The sequence below is a fragment of the Heteronotia binoei genome, unplaced genomic scaffold, assembly GCF_032191835.1.
Source record: "Heteronotia binoei isolate CCM8104 ecotype False Entrance Well unplaced genomic scaffold, APGP_CSIRO_Hbin_v1 ptg000458l, whole genome shotgun sequence".
NCBI classification, from domain to species: domain Eukaryota; kingdom Metazoa; phylum Chordata; class Lepidosauria; order Squamata; family Gekkonidae; genus Heteronotia; species Heteronotia binoei.
The window spans coordinates 481596-505143 of record NW_026800034.1 but is presented as its reverse complement, the minus strand read 5'-3'; the positions used below and the strand labels follow the sequence as shown (position 1 = coordinate 505143).

The window sequence follows — 23548 nt, the reverse complement described above, 5'->3', positions numbered from 1 at the left end:
CAGTTTCCTTTACATTGGAGAAAGTAAAAGGGGGGGAAATAGACATACCACTGAGGCAGGGCACCAGTAAGATGTAATCCTGTACCTGCCTATATGGTTCTGTCCCAGGCTTTTGTGTTGGAAGGACTAGGGAGAAATCATAAGAAATGGTTTTTTATGCAGGAGCATTGCAGACAAATATTAGCCAATTTCCCACCAAATCTGACAATCAAAAGCTGGGCTAGGGAGTCTGTGACTTGCATCATAGAAAGGGGGGGGGCAACCAACATCCTTTCTGGTATCCTTGCCTTGCCTCCTTCTAGCCTCCAACACCCAGACACCATCAGCATTTACCGGTCTTTGGGGCTTCTGTGGTAACCCAAATTGTTATAAAACCTCTGGTATTTCTTTTCTCCTTTTCTGCAATATTTGTGCAGATGTTACAATTAACGGGGTGGGGGAACCCCCAAATTAGGGTTAAAAAACCCCCTCAGTTTTCTGCAAGCACTCAGATTCCCATATTATTTGCTATCACTGCTGATCTTGAGCTGCCTTGTCAATTAAATAGAGGCATGTTCCATGAATCTACTCTTTCTTGTAGAATTCCAGTTCTTAAAACAACAGTCATTAATGCCCACTCTTTTCCATTTGCCACTCTACTTTTAATGGTAATCAGAAGTGATTTGTTTGACCTTTCTTCCAGCTTGCTGTCTAATTCACAGGAGACACTAATATGATGGATAGCTCCAAACTCTAAGCTGTCTTATTTTCAGCTGATTAGAAGTTGAAGGTAAGATGCCAGGGATCTTCATGTTGTTGCTTCAGATTTTCATTTTAAATTTAATTCTTTTTGCAATCATGATACTTCCAATCAGAAAACTAAACCAAAGAATAACAAGAACGAGGAGGAATGCATCAATGAACAAGAAATCAAAACAACATTTTCTGTGACTGGAGCAAGAAGTAAGTTCCTTTGTTAACTTAGATACAGGTTTTTGGCGAAGTAAAGGAGGAGTGAAGCATTTCACATTGCCGCTAAGCAGATCTCCTGCTTGGTCTTCCATCCAATTTTTCAAGTACCAAATCCCACAGTCACAATGCCATGGATTGCTAGATAAATTGATGACTTTTAACACCAGAAGGTTATCAAATGCTCCTGTGGGTATTGATTCCAACTTGTTGTGCTGGAGATAGAGTTCTTGTGTTGAACTGGGTAGAAGTGTAAGAGTCTCCAGTTCTCTGAAGCTACAGTCCACTTTTAGTGGTTGGTGATCTGAAGGAGAGCATGTGCAGAGGTCAGGACAGGAATTTGCATAGCTGGCTTCAAGGAACAGAAATATCAGTAATCCATGCTGTGTGACCATTCTGAAAACTGAGAACATGACACCAGTGCAATGAAAGGTAAGTTCATGTTTTGCATGAGAAATCTTATCAAAGTTTTTAATTCAAGTGGGAAATTATAATGCCTTAATACTTCAGTACCAGAATCAATTGTTTCCCTTTCCTTTGATACAAACCCCTGATTGCAGATATCCCTTGATGTCTCAAATATTCCTACATTCCATGTAGCATAAAAGCTGCACTACCATGTCCTATGTGTGCTATTTGGGGACCACACTAGCAATGGAAAGGTATTATGTTCTTGGTTTATATCATAGGACTCAGCCAGGTATCTATCTAGGCTCTGCTCTTTACATACATCCCACACCAGAAGCATGCCTGATCTACCATCTAAACCAAAATATCTGCAACTTGGTCACTTGGTGGAAACAAACATAGATCATCCTGATGGTATTCACTCAACAGCTTGTGGAGAAGCCACATCAGCGAGGACCATCGATCAAAAGAATCACTTTCCCTTCCATCCCTGGCATGAGGCCTGCCCCTTAGGAAGGTTCACAGCTTACCCATTTCTCTGGCAGAGGCTGTTTCAAGATGAGAACCACCTGCCAACTAAAAGCCTTAGGAAGATCAAGGCCTTGCTCACTTTCCTGAATCACAGAGGCAAGTGCCACATTAGGGAATGGTGCTCAGAAGATTTGCAGGAGGCCTTTTAAAGAAATACATGTGGTTTCTGAGCCACTGAGAATCACTGCATTACATCAAATATGCTTTTATCACGCAGAATGATTAACACACATGTTTTGCACACCATTTGTGAAACATGCAAGAAAGTGAACTGTGCTGGTGGCCAGAAGCGGCCTCACAGAAGGCGAGGGTAAAGAAGGGAGAGTGGGCTGGCTGAGGCTGCTTTTCAGTCACCGCCTACCTGCTCAGAAGGGCAAGCAGCTAGCAGCAAAGAACAGCAGCCAACACCCTCAGATATTTTTGCTGTTCTTTGCTGGCAGTGGCTCACCTCATTTCTCAGCTGCGATGTTTCAGAGCTTTCTGGCATGGCTTTCCATTTCCTAATGGGAAAGACATAGGGTGGCCATAATATCTGCAGGCCAGCCAGGGACACCTTGAGGGGGGAAGCAATGTGTGTGTGTGCGCGCTGCGCGTGTGCGCCACCGGAAACAGGAAGTGATGTCACTTTCGGTGACGTCACGCCACCGCCGGATGCAGGAAGTGACATCACTTCCTGTGACATCATTCCCCCCGCGCCACCTGCCGGAAGCAGGAAGTGACATCACTTCCTGTGACATCATTTTGCCCAAATGACATCATTTCCCCCAAATGCCACTGCCGGAAACAGGAAGTGACTTCACAGCACTTCCTGTGACGTCCCCAAAAATCCCCCAAATATCACCGCCGGAAACACCAAGATTATTTATAGAGAGGGAAAGGGGGAAATAAAGTTAAATAAAACTCTTTTTTTACTTTTTTCAAAGCGAGAAGACTAGAGAGAACGGGTTCCACGCTGAGAAGCCAGTCAGATTCCAGTGAGATTCCAGTGAGACTGTGCTACATAATGCAGCCTATTTATTTTGTCCTGTTTGCTCTGTTGGCTCTATCTGCGCCACCTTCATCACTTTCGGGGTATGGATCCCCCAGTGGGGTGGTCTCCCGACTCCCTCCGCCGGCTGTTTCTGATAGCCCTGCGCCCCCTCTTTCATTTGATACGTGTCCCGTGCGGGTGCCACCCTCCTGCCGGGAGATGCCGCAAAATGAGCCCCCTTGAGGCTTATGGCGGCGGGGGAAGTGAGCTAGACTGCTGTTCTTTTGAGGGGTTATAGAGTGTTTCGAGCCCGTCCCTGTGGCATCGGTCCCATCGTTGTGGGACCCAGGGGGCCGGCGCAGCGGCCCGCCGAAGCAGCCTGTCAGTAATAACACAGGTCGAGATGCAGGACAGGAACCCGGAAGTGACTGACAGGCTGCTTCAGCGGGCCGCTGCGCCGGCCCCCTGGGTCCCACAACGATGGGACCGATGCCACAGGGACGGGCTCGAAACACTCCAGAGTGCCTGGAGCTTTGACTCGCACACATCTGCTCTAAGAAGTAGACTTTGCCCACGGTTTCTAAGGCTTATGTGGATACTATAAGCCTCAGCTTTGCAGCAGCATTCTACATCTCTGGATGGGTGTTAGCCAGAACTGCAGACAAGCCATCAGCCGCTCCTTGCTTGCACAATCTTGGCCGTTGTAGTGGAAGAAGCCACGCCGCCATGAACTGTACAGGCAAACAGTTTCCAGCCTGTTTCCATGAACCAAAAGCTAACACCACCAGAATCCATTTTGTTTTCTTGACTCCATTACAGCAAAGCAAGAGACTCATGTATCCAACAGCTGCTTCAACTTCTGTATAAGGCAATAAAGCTTATCTTAGGTGTGGATCCTGCCAGATTGCCTAAGCCTTTGTCCAACGGAACCCAAGACAAAGACTAGTGCCAGTAGAGGGATGAAGAAGAGGAAGAACATCTTCACCTAGAGCCAAGTGTCTTTGTATAGATCAGGTGTTACCTTAGGTAGCAATTTGGCCATCTATTGTCATCTTTTCAGATAAGCTTGATAGTTTTAATCACCCCCCCACCCCAATCATTTCTCCCATTCTTTCCCCCAATTGTCATCCTGGAGCCTCCCACTTTGGCCCATTGTTACCTGGAAGTCCAATCAGGTAACCAGGGCCAAGTTTGCTCATTGGCTAGCTATGAGCATCCAATCAGGACTGCCAATGAACTGGCTATTGGCTACTGCATAAGTCCAGCCCTTATGGTCATTGCAGGGTCTCCCCTTTTTCTGAGGTCATGTACCAGCTGACCACTGTCATCCGCCCCTGTACCTCCCATTCCCTGAGGGCTCAAGGCAGTCCTTATAACCTGTGACCCATCTCCTCACAGGTGTGCATCTAGCAGTACCCCAGTTCCGCTGTCTAGATACATCCCCGATTCCTGATCAGTTGAGGGTCCCCTCCCCCTAGTCCTCGCTTGTTGCCGTTGGAGCCTTCCTTGAAGACTATGATCAGTAATTATCACCCTGTTTGTCCATCCTTGTGTTGTCTCTGAATCTCTCTCTATTTTTCTTAGGGACTGTATGTGTGTTTTATGAGTTATTTGTCTTGTATGTATGCCTATATTTTCTTGGAATAAATTTTAATTGTTTTTACTTAATTAGTGTCCCTGGTAATTTTAAGCAATAATTTCTGGATGTGTATCCTGTATACATAGGTAAAAAGATCCTGTTCAAGCCAGGTGCCCACCTGTCAATTCCCCAACCTCGTTTTGAGGGCATTTTGGCTTACAGTGTGGCTGTTTCATATTCTTTTGTTGCTCTGCTGGCAGAGCTTAGCTTGTTTCAGGCAGTACATTTTTGGTGCTCCTTTCCCATGAGACTTGCTATTCCTCTGCTTGGGGATTTCCCACCAACAGCAGGCACCCCCAACCATTGGCAGCTGTCTGGCAAGGGGAAAAGGTAGGAAATGGGGAATGGTAGCATCCCAATGTGTTGTCATCACTGTCTGTTCACCCAGAAGTGATGGCAGCACATTGGTAAGGAGACACCGGAGACACTATGGCATACCATAGGGCTTTACCCAAATGCCAGACCATCCCTCATGTCCCCCAGCAGTGCACTGATGTCACTTTTGGATGCACAGGTAGTGACATCAGGATGTTGCTGATGTCATTACATAGTTGGTGAGGGTTCCTGCCTGGCAGCCCTATATTCCACATACTGAGATAGCATGCAGTCATCTCAGTAGGCACAATCACCACCTTGTCTGAAAAGAGCAACACATGTTTTGCAGGTTCCATGCATGCCATATGAAAACTGAATTATACATGCATTGTGCTTTTGAGGCAACATAATGGTGGTGTGTACTGAGATAATTATACATGGCACCCTTTCCTGTTATATGAGACAGACGTGCTGGAAACACAAGGCCTGAAAAGGGCTTGTGAAGGAGCGTGAAAGGGTCCCCACCACTCCTTGGGACTGGGCATGCTGTGTATCAAGATAAGATGCCTGCATGATTGGCATCCTAAGACCTGGAGACAGCCTTAAATATAACACTCTTAAGTACAAAAATTTAAAAGGACATGACTGTAACAATAGATGATTTAATGACAAAAAAAACAAAATGTGAGGAAGCCACAAAACTCACAGCAGCAGCTGGGCTAACATGTGCTGCTTGATGACCCTAATAAAAGTGACACATAACTCTTGTGTTATTAAAACCCCTTATGAACAGTAAACTACAAATAAATCTATATTACAATTTTTTAATTATGAAAGTTAATAAACATCTGCCAGAGCAAGTGTTAAACAGTCTAAAGAGCTAAGTGGCTGCTTCCACAAACTGGAAACATTTAAAGCTATTTCTTTTTAGCTTAATGAGCCCTTCCTTTCACCAGGGATAAAAGGATGCTGCTGTCATGCCAAGGATTTGCCACCAATTCACTTTGCACATGCCTCAATCAAAGGAAAGCTACTGTATAAGTAGTATTCAGCCTCTAAATTATCTCTAAAGAGGTACAGACTAAATCTATAGCCAGCAAGATCAAGAAGAAGAGTTGGTTTTTATACTCCGCTTTTCTCTACCTTAAGGAATCTCAAAGTGGCTTACCATCACCCTCCCTTCCTCCCCCCACAACAGGCACCTTGTGAGGTAGGTGAGGCTGAAAGAGCTCTGAGAGAATTGTGACGGGCCTAAGATCATCCAGCAGGCTTCATGCGGAGGAGGAGTGGGGAATCAAACCTGGTTCTCCAGATTAGAGGCCACTGCTTCTAACCATTGCATTATGCTGGCTCTTAAGAAGCTTCTTTTGCTCCAGCTTGACTTCTATACCAGATCAGGGTTGTTGTTTTTAAAGCATCCATGCAACATCATCTCCTGCTTGTCCCTTTTGTGCCTTTCCCTTGCTTTGCTCTGATCATTCCCAAATCTGCTTTGATATGGTCTTTTGTGAAAGATTGCAATCAAAGTGTGTTCTTACCCTGAGTATATGGTCCTCAAAGTCCCACTCGCATTGCACATTTTCATATCTCAGCCCTCATGGCTACCACTAGGATCTCCCTGCATGACTCTGAGGGGCTTTGAGAAGGCCTTTTTGAAAAATGATTATTGCTATAGTATTGTGACATTTTAAAGAACTATTGCCATGGCAGCTGTTGTTAAGTTGCATGATAACTAACTTTTAGGTTCTCCGTCCCAAGGTTTTCTGTTTATGACAGGTTGTAAAAACAGTAAGAAGTAAAAGTACAAAGATCTATTGCCATGTTGATCAGAGGCATGTTGCTTGGAATATGCAAGTTCCGGTTAACTGTTACAAATAGTAGCAATTGAGAGTTAAGAAATGTGCTGGATAAATATGTTATTCTGTTGCTATAAAACAACAGAAAAGTATTTTGGTGCACTGTTTTCTAATATTCAGTTCTTTTCCTCAGGGACAGACTAGTCATTAATCTCACCAGGACAATTCCCAGTGGGCCTCTGCCTTGGAGGGCCAGTGGTAGGCCTTCGGTCTCAGCTGCCAATAGAGGCATCTACAAAGAAACGGACTGCAAGGAGAGAAAAATAGGCCAACCAAGGAAATAGACAGGGGGAAATGGCCCTGCCCTGGAAGAAAGGTTTAGGGTTCCAATCCCCAGGTGGGGCAGGAAAAAAGTCACAAGGGCATCCACGTCAAACTAGCCTCCAATTCTAGAAATTCAATATTTATATAGCAATATATTAATAGAAAAATACAGTGTACTACAAAGTGCACAAGAAAGCCACACCCGAGTAGACCATTCATGTACCCATAGCCAACAGTCTGTTCTTTAAAGCTGGAATCGGGAAGTGGCGTGATGTGCTGTGAAAATAGAGTCCAATGCTTCAAATCTTCTTTTTAGCCAGTATAAAGATGGAATGCAGCAAGGCACAAGATCGCAACAGGGATGCGCTTAATGCCCTGTTTCACATAGGCTTCCAAATCCCCAGGTCCCAGCAGGGGATTCCCTGGTTTTACAGGCTTCCCCCCACCCCCAGCCAGCTGGTCGGCAGGGGAAGCTCCTCCCCCACAGCCACCCCGTACCTCTAGATCTTGGGCAGGACCTGCAAACAGGTCCAGTTTTAAAATGTGTGTGTGCCTTTAAATTGGAGCAGGAAGTACTTCATGGGGAAGGGTTAGCAACAGCAGACTTCATGAGAATGCAGCCCCTCTGTTTGTTTTGCTTTCCTTTTGGACAAGTGAGTGTGTGTGTAAAAGAGCAGCGTAGCCCTTGTACTTTCCAGATCTCATTGTGGAGGCACCAGAGACTCCTGCTTTGTTCTACTGCTTCAGACCAACACGGCTGCCCACTTGCAACAGAGACAGTTAAGCGTGTGTGTGAGTGTGAGAGAAAAAACGGGGGGAGGGGAGGGAACTCTATTATTCCCTATGGAGACTTATTCTCATAGGAAATAATGGAGAATTGATCTGCGGGTATCTGGGGCTCGGGGGGGGGTTGTTTTTTGAGGTTGAGGCACCAGATTTGCAGCATAGCATCCAGTACCTCTCCCCAAAATACCCCACAAGTTTCAAAAAGATTGGACCAGGGGGTCCAATTCTATGAGCCCCAAAAGAAGATGCCCCTATTCTTCATTATTTCCTATGGAGGGAAGGGATTTAAAAGATCTGTGGTCCCTTTAAATGTGATGGCCAGAACTCCCTTGAAGCTCAATTATGCTTGTCACACCCTTTCTCCTGGCTGCACCCCCAAAGTCTCCTGGCTCCACCCCCAAAGTCCCCAGATATTTCTTGAATTGGACTTGGCAACCCTAGTTTCACACGAGGCTTCAACGAGCAACTCCAGAAGTGAAGAGTGCTGTTTCTGAGCTTCATACAGATTGGGGCAACTTCTCCTGAAGCTTGTTTTCCTCTTCCTTACTGTTGGAAGTGGCTGGGACTCTATATTCACGGCGCATCACACCACATCCCGATTCCAGCTTTAAGATTGGCTAAGATTACATGAATGGTCTACTTGGGTGTGGCTTTCTTGTGCACTTTGTAGTACACTGTATTTTTCTATGAATATATTTCTATATAAATATTGAATTTCTAGAATTGGAGGCTGATTTGACGTAGATGTCCTTGTGGCTTTCCCCCCCTGCTCTACAATTTTACGTCACTCTTTTTGGTTGCTAAATTCCTAGGTGGGAGCAGGGAATCCCCTGATTTGGAGGCCCTCCCCCAAAGAAGGTTCCCACAACCTTCATTATTTCCAGTGGAGGGAAGACATTTAAAAGGTGTGTGGTCCCTTTAAATGTGATGGCCAGAACTCCCTTTCGAGTTCAATTATGCTTGTCATGAACTTGCTCCTGGCTCCACCCCAATGTCTCCTGGCTCCATCCACAAATTCTCCTGGCTCCACCCCCAAAGTCCCCAGATATTTTTTAATTGGATCTTGCAACCCTAGAAAGGTTGCCAGCTCTGAGCTGGAAAATTCCTGGAGATGGCGTTTGGGGAGGGGATGGGCCTCAGCAGGTTACATTGCCACAGGGTTCACCTTCCAAGGCAGCTGTTTTCTCCAGAGGAACTGATCCCTATTGTCCAAAGATCAGTTGTAATTATGGCATTTTCCAGGAACCATGGAACTCTACTTGGAAGGGAAAGGCTGCCCATGACTCCCCCCTATGGCAGATTCCTCCACTGTTTCTTCAGGCTTCACTGGGAGCTCCAGCATAGCCGTTGGGGGGGGGGGGCGGGGGTGGTGGTTACGATAATCCCAAAGCCACTACTTCTTTAGTAAGCATGCTGTGCTTAGTATTGCAGCCAGCATCTAATACATGTTCATTCAGAAGTAGTTCCCATTGAAATAAGAACACATAAATCACCTGTTCAACTGCCTTGGTTCAAATAGAAGAGGAGTGTTCTTTATTCCTGATGCTGGAGCTGGATTCAGAAGTAAGCCAGCACCTACCTACCTACCTACCTTCCTTCCTTCCTTCCTTCCTTCCTTCCTTCCTTCCTTCCTTCCTTCCTTCCTTCCTTCCTTCCTTCCAACCCAACAGGACCTGCTTATTAAGAACTTTAACTGACTGTTCTTAACATTTGCTTATCTTTACGTTTGTTTGTCTTTACTACAGGATGAAAGAGAGGCATCAATCTCTGACCTCTGTCATCGTCCATTAGGTCTGATACATAGAGAACCTCTATGTCTCTCACATAAAAAACCCATGTCTGATTCAGGGTACCAATTCCTCCCTTCCCCCCTTCCCTTCTGTAATTTCTCTGCATAATAAAGAGGAAACCTTTTTATTTCTTTTATTTCTTTCATTGCCTCTGAGGAAGAGAGCTCTGTCTCATGAAAGCTCATGCTGGAATAAATACTGTTTAGTCTTTAAGGTGCCAGTATTCTGCAATGTAGGGAAGAGTCTACATGGCACAGATTCAGAAGCTGAAAGCCTCTGCCTTCTACTTCAAGCAAAACTATGCTTCTCAACAGCCCCAGCAACAGACCTGGAGCTGACTTTCCTGCTAGTTTCAGGTGGGTGATTTCAAGTCCAGCAGGCACTTGCCCAATAGTGAGAGAACATCATGTCTCTTGCATTGGATGCATTACCTGCAACTACTAAAAGTAAGTAGACAAGGCTCGAGCTGTAGAAGCTGGGGGGTGGGGTGGGAGTGGCATTCAGCCACACAGAAATTCAGCTCTGGAGGTGGTAATGGTATTACAGCCAACTCATACAAAAGGGACTCAAAATTGTACATTTTTCAAACCTTATGTCCTCAATAACTGACCTTGTTATCTTGTACCCCCAAACTAGTAATAATTCCAGAGAAGTAGTTATATTAGTCCAGGGGCCTTCAAAGTGGTGCCTGCGGGTGCCATACTGCCCACTGACTCCTTTCCTGGTTCCCACCAAGTGTTTCTAGACAGTGAGTGGGGCCAAGTGGAGCTCCTACCCTGCAGAGTTTCTGATTAGCCATTGGTGATCTGATGGGCAGTGCAGATTAAAATAACATCGTTTTGGCAGCAGCTGGTTTTATTCTCCCTTACATTCCTTTCCCCAGTGTATTTTAAATATTACTCCTCTTGTCCCCTGCACTTGCCCTTCTTCTCTCTGCATGTGAGCATGTGGATAGTTCTGCTTCCTGTGGTGGTCATTTTGTGGTTGGGCCCACTACCCTGTGTTAGAATCCCAAGAATGTCCATAAAGCTCAAAAAGGTAGGGGATCCTTGTGTTAGTCTGTTGCAGCAAAAATAATCAAGAGATATGTATCTTAGCTTAAGCTTTTGTGAACTAGATAGACCCCTTTTTACCCTCGTAACTCCTGTGCACAAACTGAGGTTCTGATACCTGATTAAGGTAAAATTAGGGGGATCTTCATTTGAAATTATAATTCTGGTTATTGGGCCATACAAATTGCAGAAAATAACACAATACATCAGTAACCTGTTCCTATATTCTACAGCTGTTTTCTAAGTTCAGTGTGCAAGGGTGAAAATGTGGGAAACATGGTTGCTGTACTTTGGATGTACAAATACATCCACTCTAAATTATTGAAAAAAATGTTCTGTTCTGTTGTTTGGTCTGAAAAAGGAGGCATGAAGAAGGGGACATATGGATTATGGTCAAAGTGGATCCTGCACACATGCATACAATTATAGAGGAAACAATGTAAACAGTAGAATTAAAAGGCTGTGAAATGCAAGTAGTACAGGCTGTAACTATTAATGTGTAAAACTTAAATATGGTCTCCAGTTATTTCTGTGGTGACTGGTACTTCTCTTGATCATGTTTAACTTTTAAATAGAAATCTCACAGCCTGTTCTTGTATCTCATGGTCTTTTGCAAGACATCCAGTTCTCATCTGATGGCACTCACCCAAGGTGGCCTTAGGCAAATTATTTTATCTTATATCTAAAATATTTGACAGCCACAGTGGTTAGAATGTTGGGCAAAGAGCTGGGAGATGTTGGCCATGACTTTTGCTTCATGACCTTCAGCCAGTTGCTCTCTCTGTCTTTTTCTCTCAGCCTAACCAAGCCACTAGGTTCTTGTAAGAATAAAATGAGGGAGGTTAGAATTATGGATGTTACCCTGCTGAAAACGGAAGATTTTTAAAAACTGGATTCTGCACTGAGAAAGATTCAACTGTTTCCTCTCTACCCCTATTTCCTGCTGCTGTTGGACAGCAGGTCTATGCCCTTTGATCTGCCAAGCTCAGTTCTTCAACCTGACCAGAAGCACACAAGGAGGCACTCTGAAGCCTCCCCCCTCAAGGACATTTTTTCTTCTCAAAATATCCCTGCAAAATTGTGAGACATGAAATGTATAACAAAAAAACTTTCATAAGACTTAAATTGTACCATACCTCGAATGAAAACGTTAAAGGAAATAAAGCCATTTATATAAAATTATTTTCTTTGTTATGATTTATTAAGCACCTGAAACCTGTTGTGTTAATAAAGAGGGACATTAGCATTTTTATTCTTAGTTTTTAAAAACATACCAGGTGCTTTTATCCAAGCATAATAAAAATTGTTTTATTACATAAATCTATTTTTGTTAGATGCAGCATAAGAAATAAGAGATTGCATAATACGTTTTGGTTATCCACTACAATTTTTGCAGAAGGATGATAATTTAACACCAAACTGCAAAACTGTTTAAATAACTGAGAAGCTTAATAGTGACATCAACCAGAAACTGTTTCTGTGGCTCTCCCATGTTTTGTAAAGCTTAGTGTTGTTCAGTTCAGTTCCTGCAGGAGCTGAACTGCAAGAACCTCCCTTCACCCCCATAATGCCTGAACTACTACTTTCCCCTTTATATAGCACTTACCTCACATCCTAAGCACATGAACGATCCATTCACTCCACAACTTCTCATTCTTTTATTTTTGCTTTTACCTATTTATTTTTAATTTTTTTCTATAGGACTGGTGGCATTCTTCAGTGCATGATAAGATAGTGCTGGCTGTGACAGTAATTTCTTACTTTTAAGTGCTGTGACAACAAGAAATGTAATCATCATGGCATGCGCTATGCAGCTCAATTTGATGAGCTATGTGGGAAGTGACTTAGGGCTCTTGAAAGAAGTGGTCAGACTAGATAAGCTGGTGACGTTCTCTCCAAGTATAGGCTTTTTAGCTACTTTCTGCAAGGATTTCCTAGATAAAGGCATGCTGCTTTGGACCTGATAAGCAGAATTCTGCTTATTTCAGTGGCTGCTGTTCTTCGGCAACTCCCATTTTGCTCCCCACACATGTATTCCGGCAGCAAAGCTGCTGCATTCCACACTGTATGTGGTGGAGAAGGTGGGGAATGGAGAGAAAGTGCACAGTATGCTGTATTCAGTTCTGGACTTCCCCTGACAATGTAAACACTTTCTCATTTGTTCCAGTACTAGGAATACTTTCGCTGAAAAGGAATACTTTTGCTGAAATGAACTTTGTGGACAGCTTTGGTTCTTACTTATCTAATGGTGTTTGGTAATTCTAAGGGTTCTTCAATTTAAGTTGAATGATAGGCATGAGTCAGATCTTCTCTTCCCTTTTACCTTTTCAGTTTCCCATATATCACAAAAAGTTATTCATTTTATTACAGAGCACTGACTAAAATATTCTAGAATTCTTTCTATACCTTAAAGCCAACCATTAAAAAAAAACCCTTATGACTAGATAATTACACAGACCATAATGCAGGCCATATGTTCCATCTCAAATACTTATTTGTTGATGCTGCAAACTCCAAGTTGTGCTGTATAATCATTTGCTGTTATACACAAATAAAACTGAACAGCACAATTCTGCTTTGAATGCAGAGAGAGAGAGAAAGACAGAGAGAGAGAGATTTAACTGAATAACCAGAACGCCACCTGCTTCATATATGTAGTTCTGTTTTGGCAGCACTTAGGAAATGGTTTGCACAGTGTCTAGGGTCTTAATTCTCTTTGGACCTGGTGAAACACTGCTGCAGTTAGCAGGAGCTGCGGTGCATGGGAAAGCCTGGACCAGAGGGAAGAACTTCTTTCTCAGAACTGTCCTAGTTGACCCCACCTCCAGAACTGCCTGACCTGAGACTGATGGCTGAGGGATAACCACTGGCACAAAATCTGTATGGCCCAAAGCTAGGGTTGACAGCTCTGGGTTGGGAACACCTGGAGATTTTGGGAGTGTAGCCTGGGGAAGGTGAGGTTTGGAGAGGAGGGACTTCAGCAGGATACAATGCCATAGAATCTGTCTTCCAAAGCAGCAATTTGCTCTGCAGAAACTGGTCATCTGGAGATCAGCTATAATAGTGGAAGATCTCCAGGTGCACCCTTCCCTGGTTTCCTTGGACTATTATTAAAAGCAGACTTTGGACTTTAAATATTATTAAAGAGGACTTCAGTCCATATATGGCACACACATTTACTCTGGTTGTATATGAGAATATGAGCACTCATGATTGTAAGATAATACATTTGTAAATGGTAGTTATAAGCAATAACATTGTGTAAGGTCACATATAAAGACTTTTTGGAATATTTTTGAGATATTTTGAGGCTTATAGTTTTAGTGAAAAGTGATTGCAACAGCCTTTGGGCTTTTTGGGCTTAAACATCTGTATCACAGTCCCTCCCAGGTTTGGCTTGCTCCCTGGAAGTCGGCAACCCTATTAACCACACCCTTCCAAATGCTCTCCCCCTCCTCCCTAATCAGCCATAACAAACAAAATACAACTGATGCTCTTTCTTTGGCACGTAGTGAGAATTGTGTGCTTATTTTCTGTACAAATTTCCTTTTCAATAGAAGACTTTGCGTATTCTTATTAAAGAGCTATTTGTGCCTTATTTTGACTTCTGATCTTCCATGGCATGAATCTGCAGCAGTGGGACTTCAGACAAATGCTGCTGTTGAGTAGTTCTGCAGGCTAATATTCTGGAGTAATGCAGAGTGCAGGATGCCAGAATTAAGACCAATATGGCAATAGCGATGAGTGGAACATCCCTCCAAAGGAAATCAAGGCAGCTGATTGGGGGAGGTTTCTGGCATCCTTCCAAGTCATTCCCACTCAGCTGGCTCAAGGCTGTCATCTTTACAGAAGCTGGACCTGCACACGTAATGTTGGCAAGAGAAGCTCCATGGAAATCTTCTAGCCACATCTTGAAATATAAAATGGAGCAGTCACAGTTCCAAGGATTGTTAGAAAAATCCACTTTCTCCACTTTTCTCAAGATGTCCAACGTGCCAGGATGAACTGTGGTCAAGCTGTTGTTTTGCAGCTCAAGTGTTAGGATGTCAATTGACAGGCGAGGCATCTCCTTCAGCCCCAGAGAAGTGCAGTCTATTCGCCAACCCAGTTTTCCTGGCAGTGGCTCACATGAACAAGGAGGACAGGGTTTGGCTTGAGCTGTGTACAACAGCAGTAACAAGAGCAGTCCTCTGTTCATGTTGGTAGCTGCAGGACAAGAATATGCAGAATGTGATGTGTTGTTTTAGAAAATCCAGAATGCAAAGTTTTGTTTTTTTCATCCTGCATACAGAAAATTCTGAACTTCTTGAAAATGCATCATTTCCTTTGGACAAATTGTTTCTAAATAATACAACACGACTAGTATCTTTGGAAGCTATACAAAAGCAACAAAAGCAGAGGAGTGAGTAATCTATGGGTCTCCTTCTGTTTCTGTGTCAATATACCTGAGTCAGTGTGAGTCCCATTTAAACCATTATTACAGAAAATTGAATTGCTTGAAGTATATGTCTAAATAGGGACTAAGCAGAATTAGCAACAAAGTAAGAAACATGGATTAGGTGAGAAAGAATTAAGGCAACTAGCCACTGCGTAACAAGGTCTCAAATAAATCAGTTTCCAAGGTTCTTTGTTGTGTATTTATAGATATAAAATCAGTTATATGTTGGCAAATCCCAGCTCCATCTTTGGTTGGGACTGCACCTCATCAACCTTTGGCCCATCAAATTTGCCAACTCACTGGTTGAGTCCACTCCTCTCTCCCACCTGAGTGTCTGTTACTACCCAGCTACCCTGGTTTTGTCAGTGAAAGGCAAATAACCTTAGTCCTGGCAGTTATTGGCTCTCCCTACTCTCCTCCTATTGGCTGAGCCACCTGTCACATTGATCCACAGAGGAGAGAAAGAAAACCTTCCTTCGATTGGCTGAGGGAGTGAGGGAGGAGGAAGACCGTCAGAGAAAGGCTTCCTTTGATTGGCTGAGGGCTCCTCCCTATTCTCCTCTGCAAAGGGGGGGAATGGCATCCTGTGCCAACAGACCAGAGAGACTGCAGTCCTCTGCTTAAGGCTAACAACATTGCCAGAGAGAGACTGTTGGTTTGAAAGGCATGACTACAGGCTTCTGAGGCAGAACTCATTGGGGCCAGTTCTGGCTATGGCTGCCAGTTCCAGGTTCTGTGGTGGAGTTTCAGGAAGGCATAGGAATCAGGGCTTCAGAACAGGACCTGCCAGACCCAGATTCTTGCTCTGGGAGCTGACTGGGTGATTTTCAACCAGTCACACACTTCCAGCCTAACCTGCCCTACAGAGTTGTGAGAGGAGAATGATGTAAGCTGCCTTGGTCCCCTCTTCACTGTAGAAAAAGACTGTCCTTTGCAGGGAGGGGGAGGTGATGGAAAGCTGAAATCAGAGCGGCAGATAAGGGGAAGGAGATAAGGTTGCCAACTTCAGGTTAGGAAATTCCTGGAGATATAAGCAGTGGGATTTAGAGAGGGTGGGATTTGAGGAAGGGTGAGACCTCAGACAGGTGCAATGCCATTTCCCCTGGAGAATCACTGTTGCCAATCTCCAGGTGATGCTGGAGAACAAGCAAAAGCACTGTGTGCAGCAGACTCCTGAAGCAAATGAACACTTAAAGATGTACAACTCAATAAATATTTCAATAGTGAAATCTCTCAAGTATCTTCATGTAACTTAACTCAGATGAGAGTGAGATTGCCAAGGTGCTCAAACAATAGCAAGTTGGCTGACAAAAAGGGGAGTAAAACTACCACCTTTCTATTGTAGCCAGCTTACTGTTTTACTGGGTGGCTGCTGTGGTGTCCTGTCCACCACCCCCCCCCGCCCCCCGCAAACTCTCTTTTCTCTGCAGTCAGCTTTCTCTGTCTCTTGAGTGTTGGGATAAGAGTGCAAAGGCTGAAGAAAATGTTGGGGGATTGTCGGAGAGGGTGGACCCTTTACATCCATCTCTGCTACATAGCTTAGGGAGGCTTGCCGTTTATTCACCCTCCAATCCTTGCAATGTCTCAAGGTGGTTACCACAAGCCCTGTTGGGCAATGTCCTTGCACACTTTCCTGGAACGTGGGGTGGGTTCCACATTTTTGTGGGGAAGTCTTCTGACCAATCCAGTTGCAGCCACCTCTGAAGCAACATACGTGTGGCCTATACACTGCTTGAAGCAAGTCGAGGCCAAATTTTGGAAGTGGTGAATTAAATACCAGAATCATTAAGGTATTTTGGAGGAGGAAACCCCAATCTAAGAACTACTGCTCTATTGATCCAGAAGTTGTTGCCCCAACAAAGACTTTTCTTAGGACTGGAAAGGATGCGGGGGGGGGGGGGGAGACTCTGAATCTTAAGTCCATCATGGATTGCTAGATACAACTTCATGCTTTATTCAGAACCTAATAAGCAAGCCCGCTACCCACATAAATACCTTCTGAATCTCAGTTTGGTGTACGGTTCAACAGACAGAAGATCATACTGGAATTTTTTTTCTAAAGGATTACAAACATTGTCCATGGAAGAGGGACACCTTTCAGTAGAAAGAAAATGGCTGGATCTGGTTACACAAATCTATTTGAGAAGATCACATTTTCTTTAACTGAGTGGAGCCGTGCAAAGAGATAACTGGCCTGATGAAAAAGCACTGTCAAGCGGGATCAGGACAGGCTTCCATCTGCCTCAAAGCAGGACAAGCAAACACTATCCTACTGAAGTCAGTGTAGTTTTATAAGGTAGTTAAGGAATGGCAATCAAGCAGAAACATCTTGTAGAACTGCCAGTTAGAAGATTGATGAGATGCACCCTTACCTTTTCTTGAGGAAAAATGGAGCTGTCTTTTGCAAGTTTGCAGCAATGGACCAAGCACAGGGATGAGTCGATGAACTCCAGGAAGGAAATGAATTTATAAAGCTGTCATTGCAGAAGCCAAGCCTTCTTCATTATCTAACCCAAAGTGGGCTGCCTTTTCAAATTCATACTGCCAGGAGTCCATATGAAATGTTCTTTCATTTTACCTAATTTCAGATTCGTTTCAGCAATCAGAGGGAAGTGAATTTTAAATACTGGTGTAGCTATTTTGCTATCTCTTTAAAATATGATTAACATATTTTGGCAAGTTGGAATGGTTTGTTTCTCATCAACATCCCCCCCTCAGCCACAGATGGGGATGGTGGCAGTTCTGATTGACAGAACTAGGGTTAATTGGTCCCCTTTGGCCACCAGCAGGGATGGAGGGGGGAGGGTAGAGCTGCCAGCTTGGGAAACTTCTGGAGATCCTGGGAAGGGCCTTAGTGGGGTCCTCAGTGGGATACAATGTCATACAGTTCACCCTCCAGAGTATCCATTTTCTCCAGAGGAACTGATCTATAATTCTGGGGGATCCCCAGGTCCCATCTGGAGGGTGGCATCCCCAATGCAGAACAATGGCAGGTGGAAGGCTCATCCCTCCCTCCCTGTGCTCTATGGTCCCATCTAAATTACCTCCCTTGTGTCTTCTAGTTTCCATTTTAAAACTGCTCAGTCACAGACCACATCTACTTTGAGAGCTGCTCACTATGGCTGATAGCAGACAGCCGGTTCTGGGCAGCTTGAAGCCGCCCCAAAGAGAGCCAGGCAAAAATAGAGCACCTCGGAGCTTCTGGACAGCACTCAGAAAAGGGGTGGGCCACAGGTACCAGGGAGCATCTGGAACACTCATGCGTCCTGTCTGCAGTTGCCTGGGCACTCTCTGGGCACTTCCCGGCCATCTAGACAGCTGGGAAGGCGCCTCGGAGGTGCCCCAGCAAAAAGGCACCACTTTTGAAGTGGTGCCTTTTCGAGCTGGCTCCTGGCAAGCCGGGGGCGGGATGGGGGTGGGAGGCAGATGTGCACGTGTGGACACATTTGTTTGGTTTGCCTGCCTCCCCCCCCCCCCCCCCAAGGCAGCTTTAAATGTCTATCTGTTCTCAGCTTAGGGCTCCATCACTGGTCAAACAAGCAGCATCAGTTTTATGGCATTTGAGGATATGAATTTGCCCTCTTAAACTTCTGTATATTCTGGCTTTCTGTGGGTTTGCTATTTATTCCAACCCATTAGCAAATATAGAATTTAGATTACCACAGCAATTTGGCATCCTGAAGGAGCCCCATGGCGCAGAGTGTTAAAGCTGCAGTACTGCAGTTCTAAGCTCTGTTCACGACCTGAGTTCAATCCCCGGTGAAAGCTGGGTTTTCACTCAGCCTTGCATCCTTCCAAGGTCGGTAAAATGAGTACCCAGCTTGCTGGGGGGAAGTGTAGATGACTGGAGAAGACAATGGCAAACCACCCCATAAAAAGTCTGCTGTGAAAACGTTGTGAAAGCAATGTCACCCCAGAGTCGGAAATGACTGGTGCTTGCACAGGGGACTTTTCCTTTCCTTTCCTTGGCATCCTGATTATCTGAACTTCCACTTGTTAGAAAGCAATGTTGGTAAACCGCATGGATGGGGGGAAAACCATGGCTCATGGAACCACATAAGCTTCTTCTTTCCCTTTTCTAAAAACTGTGAAAAGCCCTGCTGGATCAGAGCAAGCATCCAACATTCTGTTCACACAGTTGCCAACCAGATGGCCTTGGGAAGCTCACAAATAGCACATGAAAGCAACATCTTCCCTCTCTGCTGCCCCCCATCCCCTGTAACATGGCCCCTGAGTGTGGCAGTTCCACTTGGTCATTATAGTTAATAGCCACTGATGGACCTATTCTCCATGAATTTCTCTTGTCCCTTTTAAAGCCATCTAAACAAGTAACCATAATCACAACTTGGAATGTTAATTATGCCTTGTATGAAGCAGTATGTTTACCTGTCTAAATCTAGTGCCCACCAGCTTCACTGGATGCCCACCAGCTTCACTTGTATTCTGAAAAGGGGAGAAGTTCTGCCTATCCCCTTACTTTACCCCCAAGCATAATTTTATAAACTTCTACAATTTTCCCCTAGTTTCTTTGCTTCTAAACTGAAAAGCCACAAATGGCTCAGCATTTCCTTTTAGATAAGGTGCTCCAACCAATTCATCATTCTCTTTTTTGGAGTTCTTTCCCGCATGCTTTGTTATGCAAAGATCTGAATAATCCGGTGTAATCTGCAAACTTGGTCACTGCACTGCTCTCCCTGACTCAAAATAATTTGTGAAAAAATTAAATGATAGCAGTCCTAATGCAAATGTCAGGAGGAAATAGTAGTAGTAGGTTTTATACCCAGCCCTTCATTACTCGAAGAGTCTTGTAGCGATTTACAATCACATTTCCTTTCTCTCTCCACAACAGACATCCTATGAGGTAGGTGTGTGAGAAACAGACCCGTAATTTCAGTAATATACAGACATTGTAATCACCCATTTGGTTGCCAGGGCGCCTGGAAATTCAGCTCACACACATCTGCCAGAGAAGCGTGGGTTTTGTCTACTAGTGTAAGAGACTCATGTGAGTACTAACAGCCACAGCATTTTTGCAGCAGCACTCTGTATCTCCGAAGGAGTGCTAGCCAGGAGGACAGATGGGTTTCCAGCTGCTCCGTGCACGCACCATCTCGGCCGTTGCAGTGAAAGAAGTTGCGCTGCCAGGAACTGTCCGGGCAAGCGGCTTCCAGCCTTAACCAGGAAAGCCATGTTGGTAGGCTAACATCATCAGCAACTATCTTCCTGCAGTGCCAGACTCCATAACAGTGAAGCAAGAGGCTCACTTACTCAACAGCTGTCACTTATGCATAAGGCAATCAAGCTTATCTTAGGCATGGATCCTGCCAGACTGCTTAAGCTTTTGTTCAATGGAACCCAAGACAAAAGATGGTGCCAGTAGAGGAGTAAAGAAGAGGAAGAACAGCTTCACTCAAGGCCATAGTTATTGTATAAATCGGGTGTCACCTTAGGTATCCATTTGACTCTCTATTGACATATATAGATAAGTTTGATAGCTTGTTAGTCACTTCCACACCAATACCCTCACCCATTCTTTACCCTAATGGTCACCCTGAAGTCTCCCCCTTCTTGCCCATTGTTACCTGGAAGCCCAATCAGGTAACTAGGGCCAGGTCCACTCATTGGCTGGATATGGGTATCCAATCAGGTGTCCCTAATAAACTGGCCATTGGCCACCATATAAGTCCAGCCCTTATGGTCATTGTGGAGCCCCCCCCTTTTCTGAGGTCACGTACCAGCTGACCACCTGTCATCCGCCCCTGCACCTCCTACCCCCTAAGGGCTCAAGGTAGTCCTTATAACCTCTGACCCAACTCTCCACAGGTGTGCATCTAGCAGTACCCCATTCCTGCTGTTTAGATACATCCCCGATTCCTGATCAGTTGAGGGTCCTTTCCCCCATATCCCTAAGTTTGTCACCATTGGAGCCTTCCTCGAAGACTACGATTAGTAATTATCACCTTTGTCCATCCTTATGTTACCTCTATATATTTCTCTCTATTTTTATTAGGCCTTTATGTATATTATATATATCTATTATCTTGTATGTGTGTTCTATATTTTTCTGTAATAAAATCATAATTGTTTTACTTAATTAGTATCCTCTGTAAATTTAACAAGAATTTCTGGAAGTTGAATCCTGTATATATAGATTCTGGGTCCTTTTGAGCCAAAGTTGCCCACCTGTCAATTCCCCAACCTCTTTTGAGGGCATTTTGGCTTACAGGTGGGGCCAAGAGACTTCTGAGAGAACTATGACTGACCCAAGGTCACCCAGCTGGCTGCATGTGGAGGAGTGGGAAATCAAACCTGGTTTTCCAGATTAGAGACTACCGCTCTTAGGAAAGGAAAGGTCCCCTGTGCAAGCACCAGTCGTTTCCAACTCTGGGGTGACGTTGCTTTCACAATGTTTTCACGGCAGACTTTTTATGGGGTGGTTTGCCATTGCCTTCCCCAGTCATCTACACTTTCCCCCCAGCAACCACTACACCAAACTGGCTCTCAGCTCCATGGAACACTTTATACCAGGATTGATAAAGGGACTTTGTCAAACTTTTTTTGGAAGTCCAAGTATATAATGTCAACTGGATCAGCCATATCTTCCTGTTTGTTAACACTCTCAAATTGAAAGGGTTAGTGGTGCAGCAGTTCCCTTTGTACTAGTATGCTGACACTTCTCATGATGGCTTGTTCCTCTCTAAATTTAATAATCCTATCTGTCACAATGCTTTCCACTAGTTTACCCAGAAGCTATGTTAATTGACCTGTGTTTTCGAGACTCTCCCTGGATCCCTTCCCTAAAATTTGGCATTATGATTGCTTCTTTCCAAACCTATAAGGGGGAAAAGCAAAATATGGAGATTAATTGCATATTTTTGTTAGGGTGTCACCATTTTCACATTCTAGTTCTTCTAAAACCCTTGAGTGTATGTTTTCTGGACCTAATTTCTTGTTACTTTTCAACTAACCAATAAGCGCTAGAACATCAAACAAACAAAAAACCCAGAAATACTCAGGTGATTTGGAATCATTTAGGATGTCATTCCATAAATGAATGAAAAAATGAGCCCCAAACCCCTTAGTAAGGACAATTCATTAACAACATTAATCTGTTTCTTCTCTCTCCTTCTTTCCACCTCTATTCTGCTCTGTAATTGACAGACTGGGAAATTTGTAGCAACTCTAGCATCTTCCCATCCTTTTTTCAGCAGCCTACAATTGGAAAGTTCCTTTTGATCTACTCTAAAAAGGAATGAGTAGCAGCTTGGTTGCCACCCTCCAAGTTAGTAAAGACTTTATTCATAAATTTCAAACTATTTTTCCTTTGGGTTTAAATCAATCATTGAGTTTAACACAATTCATTTAATTGTTTTATATGACATTCACGATCTGGTAGTTTGAAATTTTCAACACCTGTGTTCACTTAACTCACCTTGCTGTGGGGTTCCTATTTAGATTCATGATTTACAATAAGCAGAAGAATCAAGCCAACTGTGAATTTTTGTAAATGGGATACCCTGTTTGAAAGGCTGAAGCTTTGAGTGGCAATTCCCTCATCTATTCTAAGTGGTGCATGAGAATGGCTGTGGATTCCTAAGAAGTTTTTCCATTGGAAGCATGCTATTGGTAACTCTTTTGTATCTTTATTTTTTTCTTTACAGCTGTATGAAGTTTATTACACCTTGTTCTACATAATATAAAATTCATTGAAAACTTCAGTAGGTAGCTTTACATATTATTTTTGCATTATTTTCTTACAATAATAAATGTACTGATGATATACATGTAATTATTATTTTCATTTTCATCTTCATTTTTATTATACTGTAGATACTTGAGCCTATAAGACCTGAGGAAGGCATACAGAAACGAGTTTATGCCAAGCGTCAACTTGTATGAGTTTTCAACTTTACAGCTCTTTGTAGTGTTTGCATTTTGGACCATATTGTGAATTTCCTGAATGTTTTGAATGTTTGTGTCTTGATAATAATCACTGCAATACATTGTCTTTCAACCTCTAGGACTGTTTTTACTGTAATAGTAGTTACATAGTGCTGTTAGTGTTCCCAAATTAGGCCCGGAAATCTTTCTGAATTACAACTACTGTCCAGACCACAGAGATCAGGTCCCTAGAGAAAATGGCTGCTTTGGAGGGTGGTTACTTTGATATTATGTATGAGCAGGGCTTTTTTTGTAGCATATTAGGTCACACACCCCTGATGTAGCCAATCCTCCTGGAGCTTTCAGTAGGCTCTGTACTAACAACCCTGTAAGCTCTTGGAGGATTGGCTACATCAGGGGTATGTGGCCTAATATGCAAAGGAGTTCCCGCTACAAAAAAAGCCCTGTGTACGAATGTCCTCCCTTCTCCCCCCAAACCCTACACACTCCCTAATTCTTTTTTGACAATTTCAGTCTCACAAGAAAATTGAGGAGCTGAACAAACTGTTGGCATTTAGAATTCTGCCCTACTCCACAGCCTGCCTTGAGATTCTGCTTAATTATTTGATTTAAACAGCTATCCCTATCCTTAAAAGATTCCAAGTACATT

General features: G+C 43.8%; 2 protein-coding genes across 4 annotated transcripts; both read right to left on the bottom strand.

The window, feature by feature from the left end:
* Positions 1–619: 619 nt before the first annotated feature.
* LOC132590646 (platelet glycoprotein IX-like) lies at positions 620–12353 on the bottom strand. 3 transcript variants are annotated; one of them, XM_060263618.1, is made up of 2 exons: positions 12166–12353; positions 620–1351 (listed from the first exon to the last, which is right to left on the bottom strand). In XM_060263618.1, exon 2 carries the CDS (start codon positions 1341–1343, stop codon positions 801–803), a length of 543 nt encoding a protein of 180 aa, XP_060119601.1. In that variant the 5' UTR covers positions 1344–1351; positions 12166–12353; the 3' UTR covers positions 620–800. The 3 variants fall into 3 exon arrangements, with proteins under 3 accessions (XP_060119601.1, XP_060119600.1, XP_060119599.1); XM_060263617.1 differs by having other exon boundaries at positions 620–1344; XM_060263616.1 differs by lacking the exon at positions 12166–12353 and adding an exon at positions 4948–5024 and having other exon boundaries at positions 620–1344.
* Positions 12354–14145: 1792 nt separating this feature from the next.
* Positions 14146–17561, bottom strand: LOC132590648 (platelet glycoprotein IX-like). Its single transcript, XM_060263619.1, has 2 exons — positions 17370–17561; positions 14146–14765 (listed from the first exon to the last, which is right to left on the bottom strand). The coding sequence occupies exon 2, from the start codon at positions 14755–14757 to the stop codon at positions 14155–14157; it is 603 nt and encodes a 200-aa protein (XP_060119602.1). The 5' UTR covers positions 14758–14765; positions 17370–17561; the 3' UTR covers positions 14146–14154.
* Between the last annotated feature and the right edge of the window lie 5987 nt (positions 17562–23548).